This window comes from Equus asinus, chromosome 8, assembly GCF_041296235.1.
Source record: "Equus asinus isolate D_3611 breed Donkey chromosome 8, EquAss-T2T_v2, whole genome shotgun sequence".
Classification (NCBI taxonomy): domain Eukaryota; kingdom Metazoa; phylum Chordata; class Mammalia; order Perissodactyla; family Equidae; genus Equus; species Equus asinus.
Genome location: NC_091797.1, coordinates 92635777 through 92659754, shown reverse-complemented (window position 1 = coordinate 92659754; position 23978 = coordinate 92635777). Strand labels below are relative to the sequence as shown.

The 23978-nt window shown below is 58.4% G+C and overlaps 2 protein-coding genes across 7 annotated transcripts; one reads left to right on the top strand and one right to left on the bottom strand.

Moving 5' to 3' along the window:
* Window positions 1-529: 529 nt before the first annotated feature.
* RNF215 (ring finger protein 215) lies at window positions 530-7634 on the top strand. Of its 6 annotated transcripts, none has more exons than XM_070516376.1 (9): window positions 530-913; window positions 1155-1298; window positions 1785-1856; window positions 1936-2021; window positions 2452-2608; window positions 6028-6144; window positions 6229-6372; window positions 6619-6721; window positions 6811-7634. In XM_070516376.1, exons 1-9 carry the CDS (start codon window positions 626-628, stop codon window positions 6831-6833), a joined length of 1134 nt encoding a protein of 377 aa, XP_070372477.1. In that variant the 5' UTR covers window positions 530-625; the 3' UTR covers window positions 6834-7634. The 6 variants fall into 6 exon arrangements, with proteins under 6 accessions (XP_070372477.1, XP_044631508.1, XP_070372478.1 ...); XM_044775573.2 differs by having other exon boundaries at window positions 6025-6144; XM_070516377.1 differs by lacking the exon at window positions 1785-1856 and having other exon boundaries at window positions 6025-6144.
* CCDC157 (coiled-coil domain containing 157) lies at window positions 7619-23958 on the bottom strand. Its single transcript, XM_014834814.3, has 12 exons — window positions 23818-23958; window positions 20837-20989; window positions 18082-18340; window positions 15929-16100; window positions 14543-15185; window positions 13804-13881; window positions 13266-13456; window positions 11767-11943; window positions 11425-11593; window positions 10168-10307; window positions 9641-9729; window positions 7619-9551 (listed from the first exon to the last, which is right to left on the bottom strand). Exons 3-12 carry the CDS (start codon window positions 18327-18329, stop codon window positions 9302-9304), a joined length of 2157 nt encoding a protein of 718 aa, XP_014690300.1. The 5' UTR covers window positions 18330-18340; window positions 20837-20989; window positions 23818-23958; the 3' UTR covers window positions 7619-9301.
* Between the last annotated feature and the right edge of the window lie 20 nt (window positions 23959-23978).

Below are 23978 nucleotides of genomic sequence, written 5' to 3'. Positions count from 1 at the left end.
ATCATATGGACATAACAAGATTTCTTTATCCATTCGTCCATTGACAGTCTCTGGTTCTTCGTCTCCCAGAGTTTGGTCTGGTGGAGAAATGGAGCCCAGGGAAGACGCGGGTGCGACCTGGCCCAGACCACACCGTGTTTCTCTCGGGCCCCCCCGCAGACCAAGGGCCAGCCTCCAGGGCCCCAGACGTTCCTTGATCCTGCCCTTCTGGAGCCCTGATCGTGCCTCTGCCTCCCCAAGCAGCTAACTATCTTCCCACCATCTCCCCGGGTCTCCCCTGCTCCAGTCTCCGCCTTTTGACAACGCCGCAGCGGCGAGCGCCTCCGCTTTGATTCCCGCCTCTGCTTTGATTGTCACCTCCGCGCGCGGCGACCGGGGCTCCGCCGGCTCCAGCCTCTCGGGCCGCCAGCGCCGGGCTTCTCTGTGGCCACCAGGGGGCGCGCGCGGCTCGCTCCGCGCGCGGGAGCCGCCGGGAGCCCGCCCCCTCCTCCTGGCGCCCCGCCCCGTCCGGCCACGGCCCCGCCCCTCCCGGCGCCCCGCCCCGTCCGGCCGCGGCTAGCTCCCTCGCTCCCCCCGCGCCCAGGACCCCCGACGCCCCTGTTTCGTCTGCTCGCCACGTCCGGCCATGGGCCCCGCCGCTCGCCCCGCGCTGAGGTCGCCGCCGCCGCCGCCTCCGCCACCGCCGCCGTCGCCGCTGCTGCTGCTCCTGCCCCTGCTGCCGCTCTGGCTGGGCCTGGCGGGGCCCGGGGCCGCGGCGGACGGCAGCGAGCCCGCGGCCAGGGCGGGGCGGGGCGGGGCCCGCGCCGTGCGAGTGGACGTGCGGCTTCCGCGGCAGGACGCTCTGGTGCTGGAGGGCATCAGGATCGGCCCCGAGGTCGACCCGGCTACCCCGCTGGGCGGCCGCCTGCTGCTGGTGAGCCGCAGTGCCGGATGGCCCCCGCCGCGCCAAAGACCCCCGCACCAGGTCCCGCCGTCGTCCTGGACCATGCCCTGGCAACCCAGCGCCCCTCCCCAGGCCACCCATTACTGCTTCCAAAACCTAAGATCCAGACGCCCGCCCTTCCAAACTCGTCCCCCAACCCTGGCCTTGCATCCCCTGTGTGTGCGACCTCCCTTACTTCCCCTCCTCCTGCCCATGGCTCCTCGCCCCACAGATGGACATCGTGGATGCTGAGCAGGAGGCTCCTGTAGAAGGCTGGATTGCAGTGGCATACGTGGGCAAGGAGGAGGCGGCCCAGATCCATCAGGAGAGTCAGGGCAGCGGCCCGCAGGCCTATCCCAAGGCCCTGGTCCAGCAGGTGCAGGGGGGCGTATGTGGGGAAGGGGGTTGGAGGAAGGGGTTTTAAGGCGTCCGCTAGAGCCAGCCTACCAAATGGGCCCCTGAGGAGCTTCCAGAGAAGCCCTGGGCTCTGGTGGGGGCAAGGGACCCAGTTTGGAGAATTGAGTCAGTATGATTGGCAGCAGGGAGGTGGGAGGAGGCCAGAGAGTCAGGAAGCTGGCCAGGCTCTGAGAGTATCTGATGGGGAGTTCCTGCTGGGGGTCAGTGGGCAGGCCCACCCTGCTAGGACCAGGGAAGGCACAGCATTGTTTGGGTCCCACAGAGCATCTGGGGGGAAGGCAGCAGGAATAAGAGTTTCTGCCCTTGACCTCAAGGAGCTCATAGCCAGTCTGTCCAGAGGAAATGCTCACTGCTGAGCCAGGAGCTAAGAACAGCTGTGGCTGCAGGTGGTGAGACAGGTGTGTGAGCAGGGTGTGTGCTAGCCTTTGCCTCTGCCCTCCTGCAGATGCGGAGGGCGCTCTTCCTGGGAGCCTCTGCCCTGCTCCTTCTCATCTTGAACCACAACGTGGTCCGAGAGGTAAACCAGATCAGGCTTTGGGGCCACGCGGGCTGGGGAATGGGAACCAAGGCTGGCTGACCTCCCTGTCCCTCTACAGCTAGACATATCGCAGCTTCTGCTCAGGCCCGTGATTGTCCTCCATTATTCTTCCAATGTCACCAAGCTGTTGGAGGCACTGCTGCAGTGAGTTGGGGTTTGGGCTCCAAAAGACGGGGCCTGGGTGCTAAGGGTCTCTGGCTCTGCCATGGGCTCAGGGGTCTTGGGACCAGGGCCTTTCCAGTTAGCCTTGAGACTGTAGTCTCCTGCTCTGAAAAATGAGTGACGGGGTGGGCAGGAGGTGCCAGGGCCTGGAGTGAGGAGGCGACTCTGGGCAGAGGGGATTGGCTCCAGCAAGGAGGAAGCCAGAGTCCTGATTGACAGGCTCTTCCCAAGGTTGGCAGGCCTCCCTGGCCTGGCTAGTATAAGAACTGGAAAAACCAATAGCCGGGAAAGCCCTCGGGGCCAAAGGATACTCCTGCGGGAGTATCCTTTTCCCACCAGGCTGGGATGGGTGGGCTGGGCCTCCCCTCCCAAGAGCCCTTCCGCTTGGCCCATCTGTGGCTTCCCCTCCCAGGAGGACCCAGGTCACGGCTGAGATCACCAGCGGAGAGTCCCTTTCGGCCAACATCGAGTGGAAGCTGACCCTGTGGACCACCTGTGGCCTCTCCAAGCATGGCTACGGAGGATGGCAGGACCTCGTGTGCCTGGGAGGCAGTCGGGCCCAGGAGCAGGTGGGTGCCTGGAGAGAGGGGGCTCAGGTGGGACCATACATATGTCCTGTCTCAAATCCTGTGGCCTCTCCTGCCTTGGTAGTGAGACCGCCTCTTCCACCTCCCAAGGCTGTGAGTGTTCAATGACATGGCAGGTCCTCAGTACAGTGCCTGACCCAGGGTCATGCACAATCAGTGTTAGCTGCTGCTGTCATCATGTCGTTTTCCCCCTCAGAAGCCGTCTTTCGCTCCCCATTGCCTACAGAAAAAACTTCAAAGTCCTTAGGCTTGCTTTCACAGCTCTCCTGATCACTTATCCTTTTTTTTCCCCTAGTCTTCTCCTTACACTCCACCACCCTGTGCCATTTACTGACCCCCCCCCCCATGCACCCTGGTCTCCTGCCACCAGGCCTTGTCCATGCTTGGCTGCAGGCATGGACACCCTTTTCCTCCGTCTCCATGTCTCCCAGTCCAGCCAGAGCCCTCACAACTCACCCTCCCTGCCTTCTTTGGAAAGCCTCCCTCACACCCTCAGCTCGCAGTCCCTCTCTCCCTCTTGTAAATCACAGCAGTGTTTTGCCAGGCCCTTCACACGGCTCTTAGGACAGCCCATCCTGTGTAAGTGTTGGGGAGCGTGAGTTTGTCTCCTGTGGGCGGGGGCTGTGTCTTAGCTGTTTCTGGATCTCCAGTGCTCAGCACTGAGATGGTTTAAAGGTATTGGGGCTGCAATCATTTCTCGAGTCCCTAGTCTGTGCAGGGCAGGCGTGCCCTGGTCTCCTGGCGTGCAGCCTCCAGCACGTGTCCGTGGAAGTGGGCCATGTGAGACAGCTTCAAGTCAGGCAGACGTGGGTTCAAATCCTGGCTCTGAGACCTTAGCTGAGTGATCTTAGGCCGAGTGTTTAACCTCTCTGGTCTCACATTCCTCATTTGTGAACAGGGACAGTACCCACCACAGGATTGTCAGGGGATCGTGTATGGAAACAGTGAGCGCTGAGCAGATGGGCAGCTGCTGCGACTCCGAATATCTTTATGGTTCCAAGTGCTTGAATAAGTCAGTGGTCACAAGTAGCCTTTGAGGTCCTAGGACACGGGCTCGATGTGGAGGGTACAAAAGGCCTGTGCGACCTGGGCTCTGCCCTTGAAGGGCCCGAAGACAGGCAGACAAGAGAACGCTCACGGGAAGGCGGCCCTGGCAGGTCAGCCCAGACAGCACGTGCTGACTCCTGTCTGACCAGCTCGAACCACAGTTCTGTGGAGGGAGCGGCACTGAGGCTGCGGGATTGGAAGGGCTTTCTGCAAGAGAAGGGAGCCCCACTGTCTCTCCCTCAGAGGGTAGCACACACGGACCTCAGGTGGGCATTCATGAGGGACTGTCAGATGAGAGGCCAGGAAGAGGGGCTGGCAGAGAGGCTAAAGCAGGGAAAGGAGCAGGCTGGGAGAGAGCCCGAGAGGCCTGCAGCAGGCAATGTGCGCAGTCTGCAGGCTGGCCTCCTGGTATGGAGGGCAATGCTGCACAGCTTCAGCCCTATTGCTGGCCAGGGCAGGCCAGTACATGTGTGCGTGCCTGTGCTAGTGGAGCTGTCTGAAGGGGGGCTGGGCTCTCAGCCCTGACCCCAGGGCTCAGTCCCCATCCCTCCAGCCTCTGGGAATCCAGAGCTGCGGCACCCATGTGTCAGAAAAGCCTGAGGAACCACCTCCTTGCTGTTCTGGTGGACAAGCCCTAACCTTGCCCTCCCTCCTCACCTGGGGGTCCCCACGATGTACTGAGCCTAAGCAGGCTGGGTTTCCAGCCTACACTGGAGCGCTAGGCCAGCCGTGCCCTTAGCCTACCCAGTGCTCCCTGGCCACTCCACAGTACTGAGCCCCAGCTTCTGCCCTGGAGAGCTGACAGTGTGAAGGCTGCTCTCTGAGTCTTGCCATGTGTCAGCTTGGCTCAGCATGGCAAGGGGCACAAGGCCAGGGCAGCTGCAGCCCTGGGCTCACAGGGCTCCATCTGGGGAGGAGATAGGCCAGAGACAGTCACTCTGCTGGGGTAATCACCAAGTTTGTGGTGGACGTGGGCCCTCCAGGGCATAGTGAAGGCACCTGAGCTCAGCCCAGGTGGTTGGGGGAGCTTCCTGGAGCAGGTGCCACCACCCCACCACGAATGAGAGAGACGGGGACACAGAAGCCAGAGGGGAGAGGGTGGGACAGGGCAGGGAGCTGGGGCTCACAGACACTTTTTGGCAGTGGCTCCCAGAGTGCCTCCACCCTGAGCAAAAGCCACATCTTGTGACAGTAGCAGCATCCAGCCTTGTCCAGAGTGGTGGCCTCTTCTGACGTCAAATCATTTCTCAGTCTCTCTCCTATGTGATGGTAGTTGAACTTCAGCATTGGCTGGGGAAGAATGTGATGGCAGAAAGCTACTCGGGACGCAGAAAGCTTTTAAATGAATGCATTTATTAGTCATGACGCATCCACAGACCCTGTGAAACGGTGTGCCTATGTGGGCGAGCGGGCCAGGTTTTGCTTATTCTGCTACATCATTTCCTGAGCCAGCTGTTTAGCAGTTGAAGCCTCGCTGCCACACTGCGTACAGTGGGAGTTAAGTCAAGGTTGGTGTGGTCCCCCAGGAACTCTGAGGCCCCCCCATGGACCTCTCAAAGGCTAAGTGAGGCGCCCCAGACATGGTTATCTCCTGCCAATGGGAGCAGTGAAACACTGGGTTAGAGTAGGTATGAGGTGGGCTGGGCAGGAAGAGGCAAGGGGGGAGCATTTGCCCAGCCATGGTGGTTTGGGAGAGCTTCTGGAGCAAGGGGAGTCCAAAGGCATTAGCCAAGGGGAAGGGGGGAGGAAGAAGAGAGTTCCCAAGACGGAGTGGTGTGTGGAAAGGCAGAGATGCGGGAGGGGGCAAGGAGCAAAGACACTGAGAGGATGGGAGTGGGGGATCAAGGGCCTTGAGGGTAGGTGGAGGATTTGGGGGTTTCTCCTGAGTGGGATGGAGAGGAGGGGCATGTGAGACCCCTGGGAGAGCAAGGCCACAGGGCTTGGGGATTGGCACCCTCCCAGAATGCTCAGCCTAGACGGAGGGAGGTGGGTGGGTGATGGTGGCCAAGAAAGCAGACCAGAAGTGCAGGTTAGCGATGGGCGTGGGAAGGTGACAGGGTCCTGGGCTGGGGAGTCTGGGAGGCTGCCAGATAGACGCTTTCAAGAGTACAAAAAGACCAGGTCTGTTACCCACGAGGGGCCTGGGCTGGGGAGATGTGGGTCACCTCACTATGTGGGGTGGAGCAAAGGCAGCTGGGGTAGACCCTGGGGTTGCACGGGTGGGAGGGAGGGAGGCTTCAGAAGAGGAAGCCAGGCGCACAGACCTCACCTGGCTGGTCCTCAGGGTGGATTTCCTGGAGGAAGAGAGTATGGCAGCTTCAGTGTCCCTGACACCTTTCTCACTTCCCCAGAAGCCCCTGCAGCAGCTATGGAATGCCATCCTGCTGGTGGCCATGCTCCTGTGTACAGGCCTCGTGGTCCAGGCCCAGCGGCAGGCATCGCGGCAGAGCCAGCGGGAGCCTGGAGGCCAGGTGGGAGCCAGCCCTTGGGAGCCCGCAGGAGCCCCGGTGTCCCCAGCCTCGGGCCTGCTGAACCGTGCCTGCCCTCCCCCACAGGTGGACTCGCTCAAGCGCCGTGTGGTGCGGAGACTGGCATCCCTCAAGACCCGGCGCTGCCGGCTGGGCAGGGCAGCACAGAGTCCCCCGGAGCCTGGCGCTGAGACCTGCGCAGTGTGTCTGGACTACTTCTGCAACAAGCAGGTTAGTGCCCTGGGCAGAGGCCAGCCATCAACTGACCTGTGCTGTTCCCCACTCTACTCCTGAGACCTGGGAACCACCCCAACCAGGCCTTTCTCCTCCCAGCCCCCACCAGCCCTACAGAAAGCAGAATGGGGGTGTGCAGGCCACAGAGGTTTCAGTTCCCCAGCCCAGGTGGGGGCATGGGGCCAGACACCCCCACCTGGAGGCCTGCCCCTGTGGCCTGAGCTCTTCTCCTCCACCCTGCAGTGGCTCCGGGTGCTGCCCTGTAAGCATGAGTTTCACCGAGACTGCGTGGACCCCTGGCTGATGCTCCAGCAGACCTGCCCGCTGTGCAAATTCAATGTCCTGGGTGAGCACCAAGGGTGGGGGCCCTTGGCCAGCTCCACCTGGTCCCCATCTGATGCCTCCCTTCCTCTTCTTTTTCTTCCTTCCCTGCAGGGAATCGCTACTCAGATGATTAGCTGTCCCAGCTGGGTCTCTGCATGTGGGGAAGGGACCCCCTCCCGCCTGCTTCCTGGCTCTTGGCCTGGGCTCCTGGAACAGGACAGCAAGCCCTGTGGGTGGAAGGACAGGGGTGCTCCCCTGCTGAGGGGCAAGGCACTCCACCACATCCACATTGGGAAGGAGGGGCCACAGCCCCCAGGCCGAGGGTGCAGGGCCCAGACTGGCCAGGAAGAGAGGCCGCTCTGGGGCCCTTCTCTACCATCCTGAGCTGTGTCTGCCTTCCTCCCAGGCAGCTCCCAGGACCCTGGGCAGGGGTTTGGGGAAAGCGTGGAGCAGTACCGCTGTTCCCAGGACTCCGGGAGCTCTCCGGCCTGCCAGCCTGCCTGTCAGGGCATCCCTGGGGGCTGAGGCTGCAGTGCCCCGGTTCTGTGCTTATTTATTGGGGGGTGGCGTGGGGGAAGAGCTGTCTGGCCTTGGGGACACCTTAGTCTGACCATTTTTCAGGACACATGTTGGTCAAGGCTGTGATGTTAAACCCAGAGGCCCCTCCTCTGCCTGCTGCCCTTGGTCCTTGGGCACTGGGAGCTGTAGGTTTCACTGCCTGTCCAGCTGGGCTCCGTTCCCAGGCCTGGCTGGGACCAGAGGCCTTAGAAACCATCCTGTCCTGTGCTTCTTGGTGGGGCTACAGGTTGCTGACCAGGATACTTGAAGCCACAGGATAAATGTGGTGCATCTTCCAGGGGCTCCATTTTTTTTAGAAGAGAGGGGAGGTTTACTATTAAAATAAACATGGATATATTTTAACATAAGAAGTAAAATTTGTGCGGTGTTTTAAGATTAAAAAAACAAGTCACCTTGGGCTCTACTGCCTGTGGGAAGGGGATTCTAAGATGACCCCCAAGATTCCCCCCAGCCTCATGAACGTGCTTTGTAGAATCCTGGAACTGGGATGCTAAAGGCTTTGACTCCGGTAATTAGGTTATGTTAAGTGGCAGAGTGGACCTTAAGACAGGGAAAGAATCCAAGTTGGCCTAACCTAACCACATGAGAAATTCTCTGTTGCTGACTTGAAGATGGAGGAGGCCACGTGGCAAGGAAGGCAGACAGCCTCCAAGAGCTAAGAGTGGCCCCTGCTGACAGTGGCGAGCAAGGAAATGGACCCCAGTCCTACAGCTGCAAGAATGGGAATGCTGCCAGCCATCAGAATGAGCCTGGATTCTTCCCCAGAGCCATGAGAAAGGAATGCCACCTGGCAGATCCTTTGATTTTAGCCTCCTAGGACCCTGAACAGAGAACCCAGCCACACAGGGCCTAGACTTCTGACCTACAGAACAGTGAGCTAACAAATGGCTGTGGAGAGGAGCTGAGCTGTGATGGCTCCTCCCCCTGCACTTGGGCCTGGGCCTCCTGCCTCAGGAAGCCCCCCAAGGGCTGGCTCTCACCTGTGAGGGGCAGGGCCAGGCACCCCCCTCAGGAACCCCCGGGCTCCACAGAAGCAAGGGTTGGGCAGACCCTGGTTCAGCATGGCCCCTGCTGACCCTTCTCTGTGAACTGAGTAGCTCTACCTTCTGGCCCCCTCACCAAGGGAAAGTGTCATAGGAAGCTGAGGACCCTGAGAAGTCCTCAGCAAGGTCTTAGAGTCTGTCCTTTACAGACAGGGTGACTCAGGGCAGGCTGGAGTCTTGGCGAGGAAAACTGGATTGCTGTAGCCCTGGTGTGACTGGTGGCATCAGTGCCTGGGCCCCAGGGCACAGGCCTGGGAAAGCCAGGGCTGGCTGGGGTCTCGCCCACTCTGGTTGGGTGGGGCCTTGCCCTGCCTTCAGTGGCCTCCTGGGATCCACCCTCCTGGATTTAGAGAAACCCTTTGTGACTCACATTTCCTGGAGCTGAGGAGTTCCTCAGTGAAAGGAGGGCTGACTTTCTTGGGTCCTTAGCGTCCCCATCCCCAGGTTTAGGTCCAGACCTGGGGCCGGGGAAGGCCTTGCTGCCTCTGCCTGCCTGCAAGAGCCTGGAGCCAGGACCCCGGTCTCTGACGCCTTCCTTGCCTCAGACATCCTCACCAGGCCCGTCTCAGTAGCTGCTCTCCTTGCCCTGCACACCCTCTCCCCTAACCCGGCTCTTTGTTGTCAGGGGTCACTGAGCCCAGGTTACCCCTTAGCCCTTGCTATAAGGATCGAAAGACTGCCTTTCACCTGGCCCAGATGCTAGAAGCTTCTTTCTGCCCTCAGTGTGCCCTCTTTTCCCATTGCCCCTATCAGGAGGAAGTCAGGAAGCTCCCATTTACTGAGGGCCCACAGCGTTCCAGGCCTCTGCTGGCCAATAACCTGCATGGCTCAGTGGTCCCTGCCTAGGAGGGGGAAGGAAAGACTCTTCCTCCGGCTCAGCCAGTGCTGTGAGGCCAAGGTTGCTGTGGGCAGATGGCCGGGGCTTTATTACATTGGGTGGGTTGCCAGCCACTTGTCCTCTAGCCCCACCTCACTGCAGGCTACATGGGCCGCTCCTGGGGCTGGTATGCAGGGCCGGCCTGGCCCTGGCCAGGTGACAGTCTCCTCCTCAGCCTGGCCAAGGCCCGGATAGGGTTCTGGGTACAGGTGGTTGGATGGGTCACATCCTCCAGGGAGGACTTGCTGGGCCGGCTGCTGGGCTGCTGAGGTGGCGATGCCCGGGGCTGGCCTGGCAGGGTCCTGCCCGCACTAGCTGTCCTGCCACCAGGTGGGTGCCGCCTGCCCAGGGGCCTGAGGGAAGACCAGACAGCAAGATCCCCTGTGAGCAAGGGGGCCCAGCCCACACCTGTCTGCCCTGCCTCTGGCAAAGCCTCACTCACCCTGGGGATGCTCTCTGGGCCTGGGCTGGGGGCGCTGCTCCCTGGATTCCCCCGCTGGAATGGGCCCAGAGCTGGTCCTGCGGGATCAGCTGCAAAGAAAACCAAGCTCAGAAAGGCCCAGGAGTCCCCTCCCCACTGCTCAGAGAGGTGTCATGGCCAGGGAGGTAGGAAGGGCCCAAACCTATACCCACATCCCTTTCTCTGAGGGGCAGACTTTGGGAAGCCTTCCTGGGCCGCCTCAGCTGCAGTAAGTATGGGAAGGTTTGCTTTCTGTCAAGGCTCCTGGTTGCACTTGAAATAAAGGCACAAAGGGCCAGAGGAGGGTTTGGAGCCAGAAGGCACTATAACACCTTGCACCTTCTTGAAATGTGGAAGGTGTTTCACAACAGCACAGCCTAAAGCCACGTGCAATGAGATAGACTCTTGACAGGTCCCCAGCGTGGGGTCTGAAGACCTCTGCTGAGTCGGGGGTCTCTCCCAAGTCCCCAAGGGCTGACCCTCTCGGGTGGGGGAGCCGGGCTGCCCACCTTGAGGCCCCCCTGCTGGGCGACTTCCCGGATTTTGGACAGCATCGACTGGAGCCGTCCATTCTCCTCCTGCAGGACCCGTATGCGGATGTCGTTGGCCTCCATCTGTCTCTCCATGTCGTCCGTGACATTGCCAGAGCCTGGGGGGACATGCTATCTGGCACCTCACCCTGCCAGGTCTGCCACTTGTGCCCAATGGGACAGGACCTCAGTCGGCAGGCACGCCAGCTGGGGTGTACCTTGGGTTGGTGGCCCAGCAGGCAAAGGGAGGCTGGGCAGGGTCAGTGTGCTGGGTCTCCCATCTCATTCCTTCTCCTGAGGGCTTGTCCCCCTTCCCCATCCCTCTACCTGCTGGGAGGTGACCATAGCATTATAGAATTTGAGACCTGGGTGGGACCAAGAGCTCACTGAAGACTCAGAAAATAGGCAAAAGAGTGAATCTCTTCCAAGGCTGCCTGTTTTCCCGAGGGCCAGAGACAGTGAGTTGTCCAAAGCCACAGGGAGGCTCTTGGGTATGAGTCACAGGAATTCAGCAAGGATGTTCTTTCCCACTGCTTGCGGGATGGAGCTGCCTTCCAGCTCTGTGAACCTGGGCAAGTGGCTGCCTGCTCTGGTTCTGAGTTTCCTGGTTTGTAAAAAGGGGCTGCTACCCGCCCTGTGGGGCAGTTGAGAAGGCATCAGAGGGGCCTGGCACATAGTCCACACTCAGGAGTGATGACTTATGAGCAGCTAAACTGCAGGAGATCCTTTCCGACAGCTCTGTGAATGGAGTCGCCTCCACAGCTTTAGGGGCCTGGCGGGGCTGGGACGAGAACCAGGTTGCCTGGCATCCAATCCTCTGCTGTGCCGAGGGGTCCAGGACACTGAACAGCTGGGGCTGTGTCCCTGGAGCTGACCCCATGGTGTGGTTTGGGGAGACGCAGGAATGGGGGACACAGGGAAGTTGAGGACTGGCATGTGACATGGTGAAGAACACAGGCTACAGAGGCAGCCAGACCTGCATCTGGGTTTGGCCATGTGACTGTGGCAGTCCCCTCACCTCTGGGCTTCCCTGTCACTGTCTACACAGAGGAGTGGATGACACATGAAGCAGCTTCACGTCATGAGGGCTCTGTAGGGGCCACACTGCTGGCCACCCCCACTCTACCCCCCTTGCTGCACGCTGCAAGCTGCAGACCCCAGTGTCCTGCCCAGGTGAGCCCTCAGCTGCCAGCCCCAGGCCCTAGCATGCCCTCTGCAGCACCCCTGTGCCCCTACTTTGGATCTGGGCCTCGACGGGCCTGTGCAGGTCCGGGAAGGCCACCAGCAGCCGCTCCCGCTCCCTCAGCTCCACGAGCTCCCGTTCCAGCTCCGAGACGGTCAGCTGCAGATCTGTCACCGCCTGTTCCAGGCCTTGCTTCTCCTGCTGCAGGCTCTGCAGCAACTCCTGGGGCAGAGGGAGGCTCAGACCTGGTCTGAGGAATGGCTCCGGGCTCCCCTGGGGACACACCCCCTCTACTCCCCAGACATAGGACAGGCCCCCCCAGCACTCAGCTGGCTGGAGGCTCCTCTGGTGAAAGGGAGGAGCCGCCCTGGTGCCCTCACCCTGCCCACTCCCACCTGCTGGGCCAGGAGCTGGCACTGCCCCTGCTCCCGCTCGCTCTGCACGCTCTGCAACTGCTCTTCCATGTGGGCCTGTTGGGCCTCGGCCTCGTCCAGGCTGCCCCTCAGCTCCTCGCGCTCCTGGTCCAGGCTGTCCAGCTGCTGCAGCAGGGCTCGCTGCTTGGCCTGCAGGGACTGAGCCAGGGCGGGCAGGTGGGGAGGCCATGAGGCCCACGGGGCTAGGCCCAGCCACGTGGGACTGAGGACGCTACCATGTCTGTGACCCTCCAAGCCCTCCCCCTCGTGCCCCGTCTGTCTGTGAATGCACAGCACGGAGCGGAAGAGGAACAGGGAAGACGGATGCACACCCCAACCTGGTCAAGGCCAGGCACCCCCCGCTTGCAGACCTCACCCCCTTGGAAAGCAGTTGGCTGACTCTATCGGCCTCGTGCCCACTTCTTTCCAGTCACATGGTTTCCACGTGGAGAGGAATTCTGGGAAGTATACTTTTCTTCTTCTCCTTAGGTCACCAGTGTCCCATCAACCCATGTCACTTGGAACCCACATTTCCTGGCACCCACCGAGTGCAAAGCAGCAAGAACCAGCACCAGTCTGCTCTGAGTCCTGGCTCCACCACTGGCTAGCTGTGCGACCTTGGGCAATTTCCCTAATCTCACCAAGCCTTAGTTTCCTCTTCTGTAAAATGGGGATGACAAGAGTCTCTACTTCTGTTGTGGCAGGGAGTAAGAATGACAGGGCTGCAGAGGCTGAAGCCCAGTGCCAGGCTCACAGCAGACACCTCATGTGTGGTGACTGTGACTAAGACACTGAGAAAAGCACCCATTTGGGGTTGAAAGGCTTTCCTATCCTTGCCATGCCTGACCCCAGAGACTTCTACCTGGTATCTTGGCTCCCCACTGAACCTCTGAGGGTAAACCCAGCCAGGAAAGCCCCCAGGCCTGCCCACTTCTCTAGATGACAGGTCATTTGCTCTCTCAGCCACCCCCTTGGGGACTCCTGCAAGGCCCCAATGCCTAGGGTACAGCCATATCCTGGGCCCTGGCTCACCCTTTGCCCTATCCTTCCTCTGGCTGATGGACTAATCACCAGCCATCGGCATCCAGTTCAAAGGCCACCTCCTCCCAGAAGCCATCCCAGATCCCCACAGGCAGATGTGACCATCCCTTCCTGGATCCTGCAGCACTTTCCCTGCCCCTCTTAGCCATCTGGCAGGAGAGCTGTGGTGGCACAACTGTTCATCCTTACCGAGCAGGGAGCTCCTCCAGAGCAAAGCCTCATTTGGCTGTATCTGTCCCTGGGTCACTGTTTCCCAAGTGCCCAGCTCAGGGGAGGGCTCCGACTCTTAGTAAAGATCAGTCAACCCAAAACTTGGGTGTGTTGGGAAGCAGATACCCTACACAGATAACCGACCCCCCACCCCCACCTCCAGTGGAGCCCTCTCTCCCTGCAGCCTGCATTGCAGGTGCCCAGGGTGCTGGCAAGGCCCCTGGGCTCACCTCCTGGTGGCGGACCATGCTGTCGACGCGGGCCTTCTCCTTGTCCAGCTCGGTGCTTGCCCAGCGGATCTGCTGGCTGGCCCCATCCAGCCGCCCTGCCAGCAGCTGCACCTGCTCTTCCAGCTGCTGCACCTGCCTCTCAGCCTCTGCCCTGCACTCGGCCTCCTTCTGCAGCTGCTGGGCCTTTGTCTCTGCAGGATCAAGCGGGAGGGGGGAGAGGGAGGAGCCCTGGGTGCAAGTCCCTGCACTGCCTCTGACCCAGGACCAGACCAGTGGGGAGGGTCATAGCAGGTCTCTGGGCCTCAGTGTCCTGAGCCACAAAATGGGGCTCTGAACCCTGCCTGAGGTGGGTTCTGAAAATAGAAGGTGGCACCCTGTCTTGAGTTATCACCCAATAGTGTCCCGCCAGGCCCACCCTCCTTTGTGGTTCCCTTTATCTTTACCCTGGAACCCCAAGGGACAGAGATGGAGGGGCTCATACAGCCACACCACCCAGCACAGGGCATGTGGTGCAGGGCCGTGTGACGGGGCTCCTCACCCACAGCCTGCAGGGACTCCTGCTGCTGCTTCAGCTCCCCTTCCAGGGTGGCCACCTTCGTCTTGAGGTCACTTGTTTCTATGGCAGCCAAGAGAGAGGTCCTTTAGAGGCTCCCCTGGGCCCGGCTGGCAGCCTTCATGCCCAGAGCATCCTGTAGAGCCGTGGTAGGCGCCACAGCATGGAGGGGTCAGGAGGCCTGGGCCCCATCTGCCCTGCTTCCTGTTGGGTGGCTGCCATGTCTATACACCTCTCTTGGCCTTGGTGTCTTCCATGGGGGCAACAGTGAGGCTTGGAAAGGGCAGCGACTTGCCCAAATTCCTCCGGCCTCACAACATCAGCGGGCACTGGCCACTTGCAGTGCCATAGCAACATCTCTTTGCCTAACAGCTTTCGCCGAAGCCAAAGAGGCTGCTCTGCTGGCTGGAGGTGCCAGAGGAATGAGCTCCCCCAGGAGCCCCCTTCAGTGACCTATGGGAGTGAGTGGATGAATCCCCTGGCTCTCTTGCCCCTCTAATGGGACAACTCTGAGGCACCGTTCTACACTAGTGGCTCCAGTCTCCCCAGGGCCATGAAGCTCCAGCTACCTGCAGTGTAACCGGCTTGAGGAGGGCACCCTTTTTCACTGCCTTCCCTTCCTTGTATCTTTTGCCCACTCCCCAGCCCAGGTTTCCTCCTCACCAACTACTTGTACCCACAGTCCTGTTTTGGGGCCTGCTTCTGGTCAAGCCCCGGCACAGACCTGAGAGCAGCTGCTGCTTGTGGCGCTCCCACGTGGCCAGGCGCTGCTCAGTCTCATCCGCCTGCCGCCGCCGCTCCACCTGCTCCTGCTGCAGTGCCTGCTCCAGCTTGCTCACCTGCTGCCTCAGTCCATCCTTCTGCCCCTCGGCCTCCTCCAGCTGGGCCCTGAGGGGCCCAACGAGCTGAGCGAGGGCCCCCACATGCTTACTGAGGCGCATCAGGTCTTTGCTCTGCTCTGCCGCCCAGTGGCCCACAGTGGTGGCCGGCAGCGGCCTGAGCCCCATACTGTCCTGCACCAGCTGCTGGAACTGGCCTAAAGATGAGGGCAAGTTCTGGCTCTGACACAGGCTGATGACCACCTTGCCCACCTCACACAGGCTGCCCTGGACACTGGTGCACGCATCACAGGGCACCAGGGCCGTCTCCACGGTCTGCGAGTGGACACTCCTGGTGTTCTCAGTGGTCCTGGCTGGACACTGCAAGGAGACTCTAATGGGGCTGTCTGACTCTTGGCAGGTCTGGGGCAAGACTGGCAGTGGGGAGGGGGGCTTGATGAACTTGGCAGTCACAAATTCAGGGCTCTTGGCTGGCTCGCTCTTGGCTGTGGGCTTGGAGGTGGGGGTCTCCCCTTGGTTTGCCCTTTTCTGTGGTCAAGAAAAGAAAGGGAGAAGTGAGCAAGATGGGCTGGGGAGGTGGCCAGTTCCCTGGGGAGTTCTGTGACAGCCTCTCCTGATGCTCAGACCCTCAGATGTCATCGGACACCAACATGAATGAGAGAGAGAACCCTCTTTCTTTCTGCTGCTTCAACTTCCCAAGCCAGGCCTCCTCTCTGCTGCCCCTCCCCACCCCCTGGGCCCGCTGCAGTTACATGCATGGTACTGGGAGGGTGACAGTGACAGCCACAGCTGCCAGTTACTGGGCTCTTGCTTGGTGGACTCTCTTGCTCTTGTGTCACGATTGTGTAGTCACTCTCAGTTTTAGTTTCCTCCCCTTTATGGTGATGGTGGTCCTTCCCACTGGGTGGTTGTGAGGGTTACAGGATAACCTCTAACAAATGGCGCTCATATTAACTCTATTACCCAAGAACGCCCTGAGAGGTAGGGACTGTTATTACTCCCATTGTACAGATGCACAAGCTGAGGTTCAGAGTAGGTAGGAGTTTTCCAAAGTCCCACAGTGTAAACAGCAGGGCCAGGTAGCCCAGACATGACGTCGAGGCCTGTGATGCTAACTGCCGAGCTGCATGGGCCCTGACTGGGAGGTTCCAGAGTTCACACTGTCTCCTTCAGCAATGGATACGGTGCCCATATGGTGTGCCAGGAAGCTGGGGCAGGCTAGACTGGTGTGAGGGTGACCACAGTTGGGGAATGACGGGTAGCCGACCCACCTGGGGGGCCGCCTGCTGGTAGAGCATGGCCAGCCTCAGCAGGCTGTTCCAGAAGCACCGCACAGTGAGCCCCACAGACATGCAGGGCCCTGCAGCCCGGGCAGGGGGCACTGTCTGCCCTGAGCCGAGGTTCTCCAAGTAGCTTGCACAGCTCTGAAGCAGGAGCAGGAGCCTGCGAGCAGAGACGGCACAGTCAGCTAGGGCAGAGCCAAGCACCAGTGTGCCCACATGTCACACAACTGGCAGCCTCTGGCTCTGGGGAACTGGCCCATGCATCAGGGACTTGGAGCATCTCAGAATATGCTCCGCCAGGCCAGCTTCAAACCCAATCCAAAAGCTGCTTCCTCCAGGAAGCCCTCCCTTGAGGGCCGAGCTTGGGGGCCTCCTGGGTGGCAGCACTTCGGCCTGGCTGTCCCCCACTGGACCAGGATGCCCTGGGAGGCTGAGCCTGCCTCAGATGTATTCTGAGTGCTCAGAAAGTGTGGGGTGAATAGCTGCCTTATCTCAGATGCTCAGCGCCTTCACATGACAGACAACAGAGCTGAGACCCCGGCGGGGAGGAGCCTGCCCACAGCCTCAGTTTCCTGATGCTAGTCAGGGCTTCTCCTGCAGGGTGGGCTGCTTCTGTGACAACGGAGACTGGAGTGAAGAGAGCTAGGCCTCTATCCTAACCTTAGAGTTCAAAATTAGAGTTGGGTGCTAATTTTAAGAAAAAGGGGTGTTGGGAAGATAAGTTTGTATTTGCGTGGGAACTAAGCTATTTTAAAGGAAGAAGTATTGTATTTACAAAACATATCAGGCAGATAAATGCTCTTATCTTGTTGTAGGTGCAGGGGGGTGATCTCAAACCCACTGGGGCCTTGGGGAGAGAAGGGAAGGAGGTGCCAACCACCTCCAGGCCCTGCCCCTCTCTGGGTCAAGGTGTCCTCCTCTGTGAATGGGGACAACAGTGGTGTGCCACGGTGCTGAGCAGCACCAGGGGGAGGGAAAGCGCCTGTAAAGAGAGAGAGCATGGCCTTGACAGAGCGATCTGTCTGCTCAGACAGACAGACCCTCCGGGTGGGAGACTGCTGTCCTGCTGCATTGTATTCATCCTGAGCCGCAGGCCCATCCCCGGACATGAACTGAGCATCTCCAAATGCTACATCCTGAGCCAGTGGCCGCAGCCCTGTCCTCCAGGGTTCCTAGGCTGGCCTAGGCCTCAGACCCCAAGGCCTCTGTCAAGAGTTATGTACACACACAGGAATCCAGAGGAGGCCCCGACAAACTCAACCAGAGGTGGGCGGAGGGGAAAGCTAGAGGGTGGAAGGACACATCAGCAACAGCTTCACAGAGTGGGGCTGGGTAAACTGGGCCTCGATGGATGCATGGGACTGGGCCAGACCAGGAAGGCGTGGGCAGGGCGTTCCAAGCAGAGGACACAGCATGTGCAAAGCCAGGAGGAAGGAAGGTGTGTTCTGTGCTTACACAGTTCAGCCCCTCAGAGGTTACAAATGGTGCTTTCACAGCAAGGGCTCCCCCAGGCCTCTAAGTGGTTACCCTGGCTTCTTTGTCCCCAGGCAGGTCATCCCCAAACTGCTGGGGTCCCTGTCTGCTGGGCTCCCATGACTTCATTAGTGTGTAAGGTTTTGGAGCACAGGGATCCTGGGTTGCAGTCCCCAGGAAGTGGAAGGCCAACGACCATGTTAACTTCAATGACAGTTCAGAAGTGGTGGGGCTGCAGGGAAATCCACTGGCCTCTTCCTGGTAAGACCAGGATTTGGAAAAACACATCCCATGTCTGGTCCTGTGACACAGAGGGAACAGCACAGCCCAAAAGATACCAGGAAAAAAGAGCCTGGGTTGGAAACTCTGAGCAGCAGCTGGAGTGTCCCCGACACACAGAAACCCTGAGGAGGCAGCTGGCAGTGGCCAGAGAGGCAGCTGTCAGAGCTGTGGTGCTGCAAAGACTGACAGGGCAGCCAGCAACTCCCTGAGGGTGGACAGGATGGGATGGCCCAGCACATGACACGGCATGAACAAGGTGAGATCGCTGTGAGGGCCCTGAGCTGAGTTGGCCCCCAACAGGAACCCAGTCAAAGGTGACTGTTGTCACCAATGTCACTGCTGCTACTGGTTTAAGGGGAGGGTGCCAGCATCCTGTGGTGACTCACCTGTCAATGACCAGCTCCAGCAGAACAGCATGGGAGAGCTGCGTGAACTCGGGGTCACCCGGCACATGGTCATAGTGCTCTAGCAGGGCCACCATGTCCAGGTCACAGGCTACTCGGTCAGGGAACTTCCAGGAGGGGAAACGCACAGGCCCAGTGCGGGAGAACACGTCCACGATGGCGCCCTGCAGGTCGGTAAGGTCCTTGCGCAGGCTGTCCATACAGGCCTGGTTGCCCAGCAGGTGCGCCATCCTTGTGGCTCCTGAGGTGGGCAGAGAGGACCCCTGTTAGCCAGAGCCATGTGGTCGCTGCTGGAGAAACCTTCCTAAAACCACGATCTTCCCAGTTGCTCCGAGGCGAAAAATCCAACCTAGACCCTAGGGAGAAGTCTGTTCCCTGGCTCCTTTGGGATCTGGTTGTGGGTGACCTCACCAGCGTTCCTCATCCACCCTACCCCAGGCCCACCCTGCTGATTCCATCGTCCCACAGGTCCCTGCTAAATGCTGGGCGGATACAGCTATCGACAGGAAGGTACCTACCATCTTTCTCTCCCTGAGCAAACAAACCATTGAGCAGGCAACTGACAACTAAAAGAGTTGTAGCTACAGCATGATGGGGAGTGCCAGACCATACCAGGCCACTATCATCTCCCGCCTTGACCACTGCAGCAGCTTCCAGCTGGGCCACAGGCCTGCCCACTCTAATCGGATCCACTTCAGCTCTAGAGGTCTAGACCAAACCCTATCTGACCATGTCACACTGGCAAACAACGCTTCGAGACTCCTTGTGGCCCTTGGGAGAAAGGCAACCTCCAGCCACACCCCTCTCTGTCTAATCACGTCCCCCCTGCCCCCCCACCCCCCATGGAGCCACTTGTTTGTGAATCCGTGCCCATGTGTCCCTTCTGTCTGAATCATGCTTCCCGCATCCAATTCCCATCACCTAGCTAACTCTGCTCATCCTTCAGGGTTCTCAGATATCACCTCCTCCAGGAAGCCTTCCCTGAGCACCCTCCAGGCTGGGTTAGATAATCCTTCTGGGCTTCCCCCATCTCGGTCCTGACTGCTTTCTGCTGGAATGGCCTCCGCCCTCCAGGCCAGGTCCTCAGAGCACCTTAGTCAATGTGGTACCCCAGTGTGGCCAGCCTGAGGCCTGGCCCATTGTAGAGGCTCAGTCGCAAGTGAATGACTGAATAATTGAGTGGAGAAAACAAAAAGAATCCACAAAAAAAATGTAAAATACATTGACTTTTGGGGGAAAACAATTCCTAAGGTACAAGAGAGGAAAACCTGAAAATTTTTATCAATACCTATCCTAATCACTCTGGGACAGGGGACCCATTATATGTTGATACAGAGAGTCCCAGCCCTGCCCCTTCCTGGCTGTGTGGCCTTGAGCAAGTCCCTGCACCCCTTTGAGCCCCAGTTATCTCTGTTGTCAGATGGAGACACCGTCCCCAACCAGGCTGGGTAGTTGTGAGGGCTTTCGTCCAGGGCAAGGCACCAGTAAAGTTCTCAAGCAATAGTAACTATTACTATTGTGATTACTATTATTAGCAGTAACAACAGCAAAGACTATCCTTGTCTAGAGCTGTTGCCTGCCTCCTATACTTCCCCGTTTCCCCTGCGGCCCACTCAGAATGCTTCTCGTCCATCTTCAGAGTCTGTGGACATCTGAAGACGGTGATTTGGTTGAACTGCCACGAAGCTTGACACTGTCCCGGCCCCTCCGGGTGGCTCACCACCTGCCTCAGGGTTTCACCCTGTGGCAGCTGGTGTCAGAGCCAGCACTCTGTTCAGAGCTGCGCAGCCCTGTGGATGCTGAGCCCTGGTCCCTCCCCACCCTGCAGCAGGTGCCCCTTGTCCTCTGTGGCTTTCTCAGAAGCAGAAAGTGCTTCCTTGCACCACAGCCCCTCCCTGCAGGGCAGGGGCCTCTTGGGCAGTATTTAGGCCATGGCCTCTGTGGCCCCCAGCCAATTCAGTTCTGGCTGGGAAACCTCTCTTCCTCCAACCTATTTCCACCCCACAACATCTCTCATCTCAGAAAATGGCACCCCCACTGAGTACATCCTGGCACTTCCTCAAAGCCCCTTCCTTTACCCCCATGTCCAAGCACCGAGTGCTGCCACGTCGAGAGCACAGTGAGAACCCACCACTTCTGTCCATCGACACTGCTCCACACTCCACCATCTCCCCAGACCACCACCACAGCCTCCCTGAGGGGTCGCCCTCTTCACTCTGCCCCCAGCACCTCGCCTATTCTGTATACGGCAGCCAGAGTGATCATTTAAAAAAGCAACTCACCCCCCTCTTAGAGCCCCTGAATGGCTTTCTCCAGCATAAAGACTGTAACACGTCCCCAGGCTCTGGTCCTGTGTGGTCTGCCCCCGCCTCAGTGTCTCAACACCCGGAATGTGCCCCCTCCCCACTCTTCATCTAGATAAGACACCTACCTCAGGTCCCCAGGCTAGATGAGGCCCCTTGTTACACCTTCTCAGAGCATCCTGTTCTTTTTCTTCCACACGCCACACTGACACAGAATCATTATTTGAGTAATTATTTCCCATTGGCAATCTGTCTCCCTGTGAGCACATGGACTGTCTGTTGAGTTCACTGCAGTATGACCTGGCCACCTGGGCCAAGGGACCTGAGGACCAGCCTGTGCCCACAGGTGCTGGAAAGCTCAGAGGCACCCAGGGTGGTTCCTGAGGGCTGAGCCAGCCTCTCTGGCCTCCCAGAGGACTGGGCCCTGTCCTCACCTCTCACAGGTGCCTGACTGTGCAGCTGGCTGGCGGAGTATGTCAAGCTCTTGGACTAGACTGTGGGCTCTGGGGCTCAGGGTCAGAGGCTCATGCAGGTTCCTGGCTTCCCGTCTTAGGTGTTAGGGCTGGCCTTGAGCAGCTCTTCGGTCCCTGGGAACCAATAAAAGCAAGAGTCAGTGAGAGGGTACTCCAGGAGGGCTTCCTGGGGGGCAGGCAAGAGGCTGTCCTGGAAGAAAGGGAGGGTGTTACAGGCTGGAGGAATTGTGTGAGGGGGCAGGTTTCAACAGTGCTAGCTCTGACTACAGGACCTACGGTGTGCCACTTCCCAGATCCCCCTCCTTCGTACAGATGAGGAAACTAAGGCTCTGGAAAGTTAAGGGGCTAGCCTAAGGTCACTCAGGAGCTGGGATTCTTGAGTCCAACATTTCTGCTCTGTATTCAAGCCATGCTGCTTCTAGAGCAGCACTGTACAAAAGAAACAGAACACATACATGGGATTTAAAATTTTCCATTAGCCACATTAAAAAAAAGTAAAAAGAGACAGGTAAATGAATTTTAATAATATATTTTATTTAACCTAATGTACTCAAAATATTATCACTTCAACATGAAGTCAATATAACATTATTAAGGAGATTTTTTAATAGTCTCTTTTTGCCTTAAGTCTTAAATCCAGTGTCTCTTTGACACTTACTACACATCTCAATTTGGACCAGCCACTGTTTTCTTTTTTTTTCTAAAGATTGGCACCTGAGCTAACAATTGTTGCCAAACTTTTTTTTCTTTTCTGCTTTTTCTCCCCAAATCCCTCCAGTACAACTTGTATATCTTAGTTGTGAGTCCTTCTAGTTGTGGCATGTGAGATGCCACCTCAGCATGGCCTGACGAGCGGTGCTATGTCTGTGCCCAGGATCTGAACCAGCAAAACCCTGGGCCGCCGAAGCGGAGTGCGCCAACTTAACCACTTGGCCATGGGGCCGGCCCCAGCCACTATTTTCAAATGCAGGCTCATGGATACCAGATTGGAGAGTGCAGGTGTAGAGGGTTAGATCCTGCGTGTTCATTCAGCAAATAATGACTGAGTATCTACTATGTGCTGGGCACCGTGTCAAGAATAGGGACACAGCAGGGCACACGGAGCCCTGTCTGCCAGAAACCACCATCTATGTCTGAGGGTTTCTGCAGGGGACGAGTCTTGAGTGTGTCAGCTGTGTCAGTTCCACCCACAGGACAGTGAGTATCCGCCACACAACACTCACATACACACATGAGCCTACATCCCGCAGGCATATGTTGCCTCAGCGACTGCCTCTGGTGAGATATTGCCATCTATGAGATTTTATGCCCCCAAGGAATGAGACAGAAACAAACAGAAAAGACAGACTGAAACATCCTGGGTTTCCTTCCTGGAATAGGAGGAAGGAAATAAAGCAAGCAAGAAACTCCACCCTAGGAAGAGGCATTTTCAGGTGGCACCTGGAACTCAGGAGCTTGCTTGTGAAGACCAAGAAACATTGACCTATTCCTCAAAGAACAACAGTGGCCACCTGGGCCCATCTGAGATACCAACTTCCTATTAGATTCTGGTTCTGAGAAGCAGCCGCAACGCCAAAGGCCGAAGAGTATACAAGAGGAAAACACAACATCTAAAAATATCCAAGGTTACCTTATGTCATTTCTTCTGAACTTTGGGGATTTGCAGACATAAGCATGGTTTGAGAACCACTTAGGGTGCGTCAAGTGAAGGAGCATTTGACACGGCTTTCTCTGTAATTCCTGGGTCTTGAGTGGAACCCTCAGCCTGAAGCCGCCAGCCCTGCACTGGTCCTGAGTTCACACAGGTGATGACCCTAATTGAGCCAACACTGCCTGAAGTAGGAGCAGCAGCTAACTCCGCCTCTCCGCAGTTCCCTCAAGCTCAAGGCAGCTCAAGGCAGCCTTCTGACTCGCAGAGAAGTGAAGGAGCCTTTCCTTCACACCCGTTCAACATTCGAGCCCCTTCCCTCTCTGAGCCCTAGGACCCCACCTCTATGGTAAAGCTCATGCCCACCTCCTGGCCAGTGTGCCGAGATTCCAAGTCACCACCACAAAAACACTTTGGAAACTCTAAAACCATCTATATAGCAGTTGTCAGTCTCTGACTCAGGATTGCTACTTGCCTGGATCCCTAGGGACAGTGAAGGGACTGAGTGAAGACAACGGAATAAGTAACTGTACTAGTAGAGGAGTGAGAATGGCCGGGGTTTGGATTCCCACTCCACCAACTCTGAACTTCACTGTTCCCATCTGTAAATAAGTTGCGATGAGAAATAAATGATGTCATGCATGTAGTCTGGCACAGGGTCTGGGTCATGGTAAATGTTCAATAAATCCTAGCTATCATTATTATTCTGTATTAATAACAACAACGACATAAGCCAGCTATGGTGTGTATGTGTGTGAGAGAGAGACAGGTAGCAGACCTGGGAGGCCATCTCTTCCGATCACTCCCCCATTTCACAGGTGAGGAAACTGAAGACCACGCAAGGCCCGCACTCCTGAGGTGGGAGGGAGGGGAGAGCGGACAGGGAGGAGAGGATCTCGGGAGAGGAAGTGAAGAGTGGGATTCGAGCTGTGCCTGGGGGCAGCGGAGAAAGCGGTCTGCGGGGAGCACCTGTGGGAGTGAGGGGTGGAGCCTAAAGAAGCCCTGATTTGAGATGGTCCATAGGGCTTGAGGGCCAGAGTATGGAAGGCAGAGGGTGGAACCTAGAAAAGGCACGCCCACGGGAAAAGGCATCGGTGGGAATTAGGGAGAGAGACTCGGGAAGGGGGCGGGCCCGAGAGGAGGGGGCTCTCCAAAGTGAGAGGCCAATGGGAGGGAGCGGGGGCCTTGGAAGGCGCGGTCGAAGGGAGCGAGGAACCGGCCTGTGGAGTGAAGGAGAGTGGGCCCAGAGTCGCGGGGTGCGTGCAGGGGGCGTCTGGCGTGCAGAACGTCTCACCAGTCTCCGGCGTCGCAGCCTTAGCTCCTGTGTCTAGTCGGCTCATGGAACGGCCCCGACGCGCCCGCCGCTCTTGAGATCCCCTGCAAACGCCAGTCGGGCGCTCAGACCGCTGCCATGGCAACGGCGTCTCGCGCGGGCCTCTCCCGCAGGGAAGAGGT

Excerpts from the sequence above, each read along its gene's own strand:
- RNF215 (XM_070516372.1), top strand. The coding sequence starts at position 626 with ATGGGCCCCGCCGCTCGCCCCGCGCTGAGGTCGCCGCCGCCGCCGCCT. Across the intron at positions 2,022-2,451 it reads CTGTTGGAGGCACTGCTGCA|GAGGACCCAGGTCACGGCTG; the intron begins GTGAGTTGGGGT and ends TTCCCCTCCCAG. Across the intron at positions 2,609-6,024 it reads GCAGTCGGGCCCAGGAGCAG|AAGCCCCTGCAGCAGCTATG; the intron begins GTGGGTGCCTGG and ends TCACTTCCCCAG.
- CCDC157 (XM_014834814.3), bottom strand. The coding sequence starts at position 18,329 with ATGGCGCACCTGCTGGGCAACCAGGCCTGTATGGACAGCCTGCGCAAG. Across the intron at positions 11,944-13,265 it reads GCATGGTCCGCCACCAGGAG|TCCCTGCAGGCCAAGCAGCG; the intron begins GTGAGCCCAGGG and ends GCCCTGGCTCAG. Across the intron at positions 10,308-11,424 it reads CGTCGAGGCCCAGATCCAAA|GCTCTGGCAATGTCACGGAC; the intron begins GTAGGGGCACAG and ends ATGTCCCCCCAG.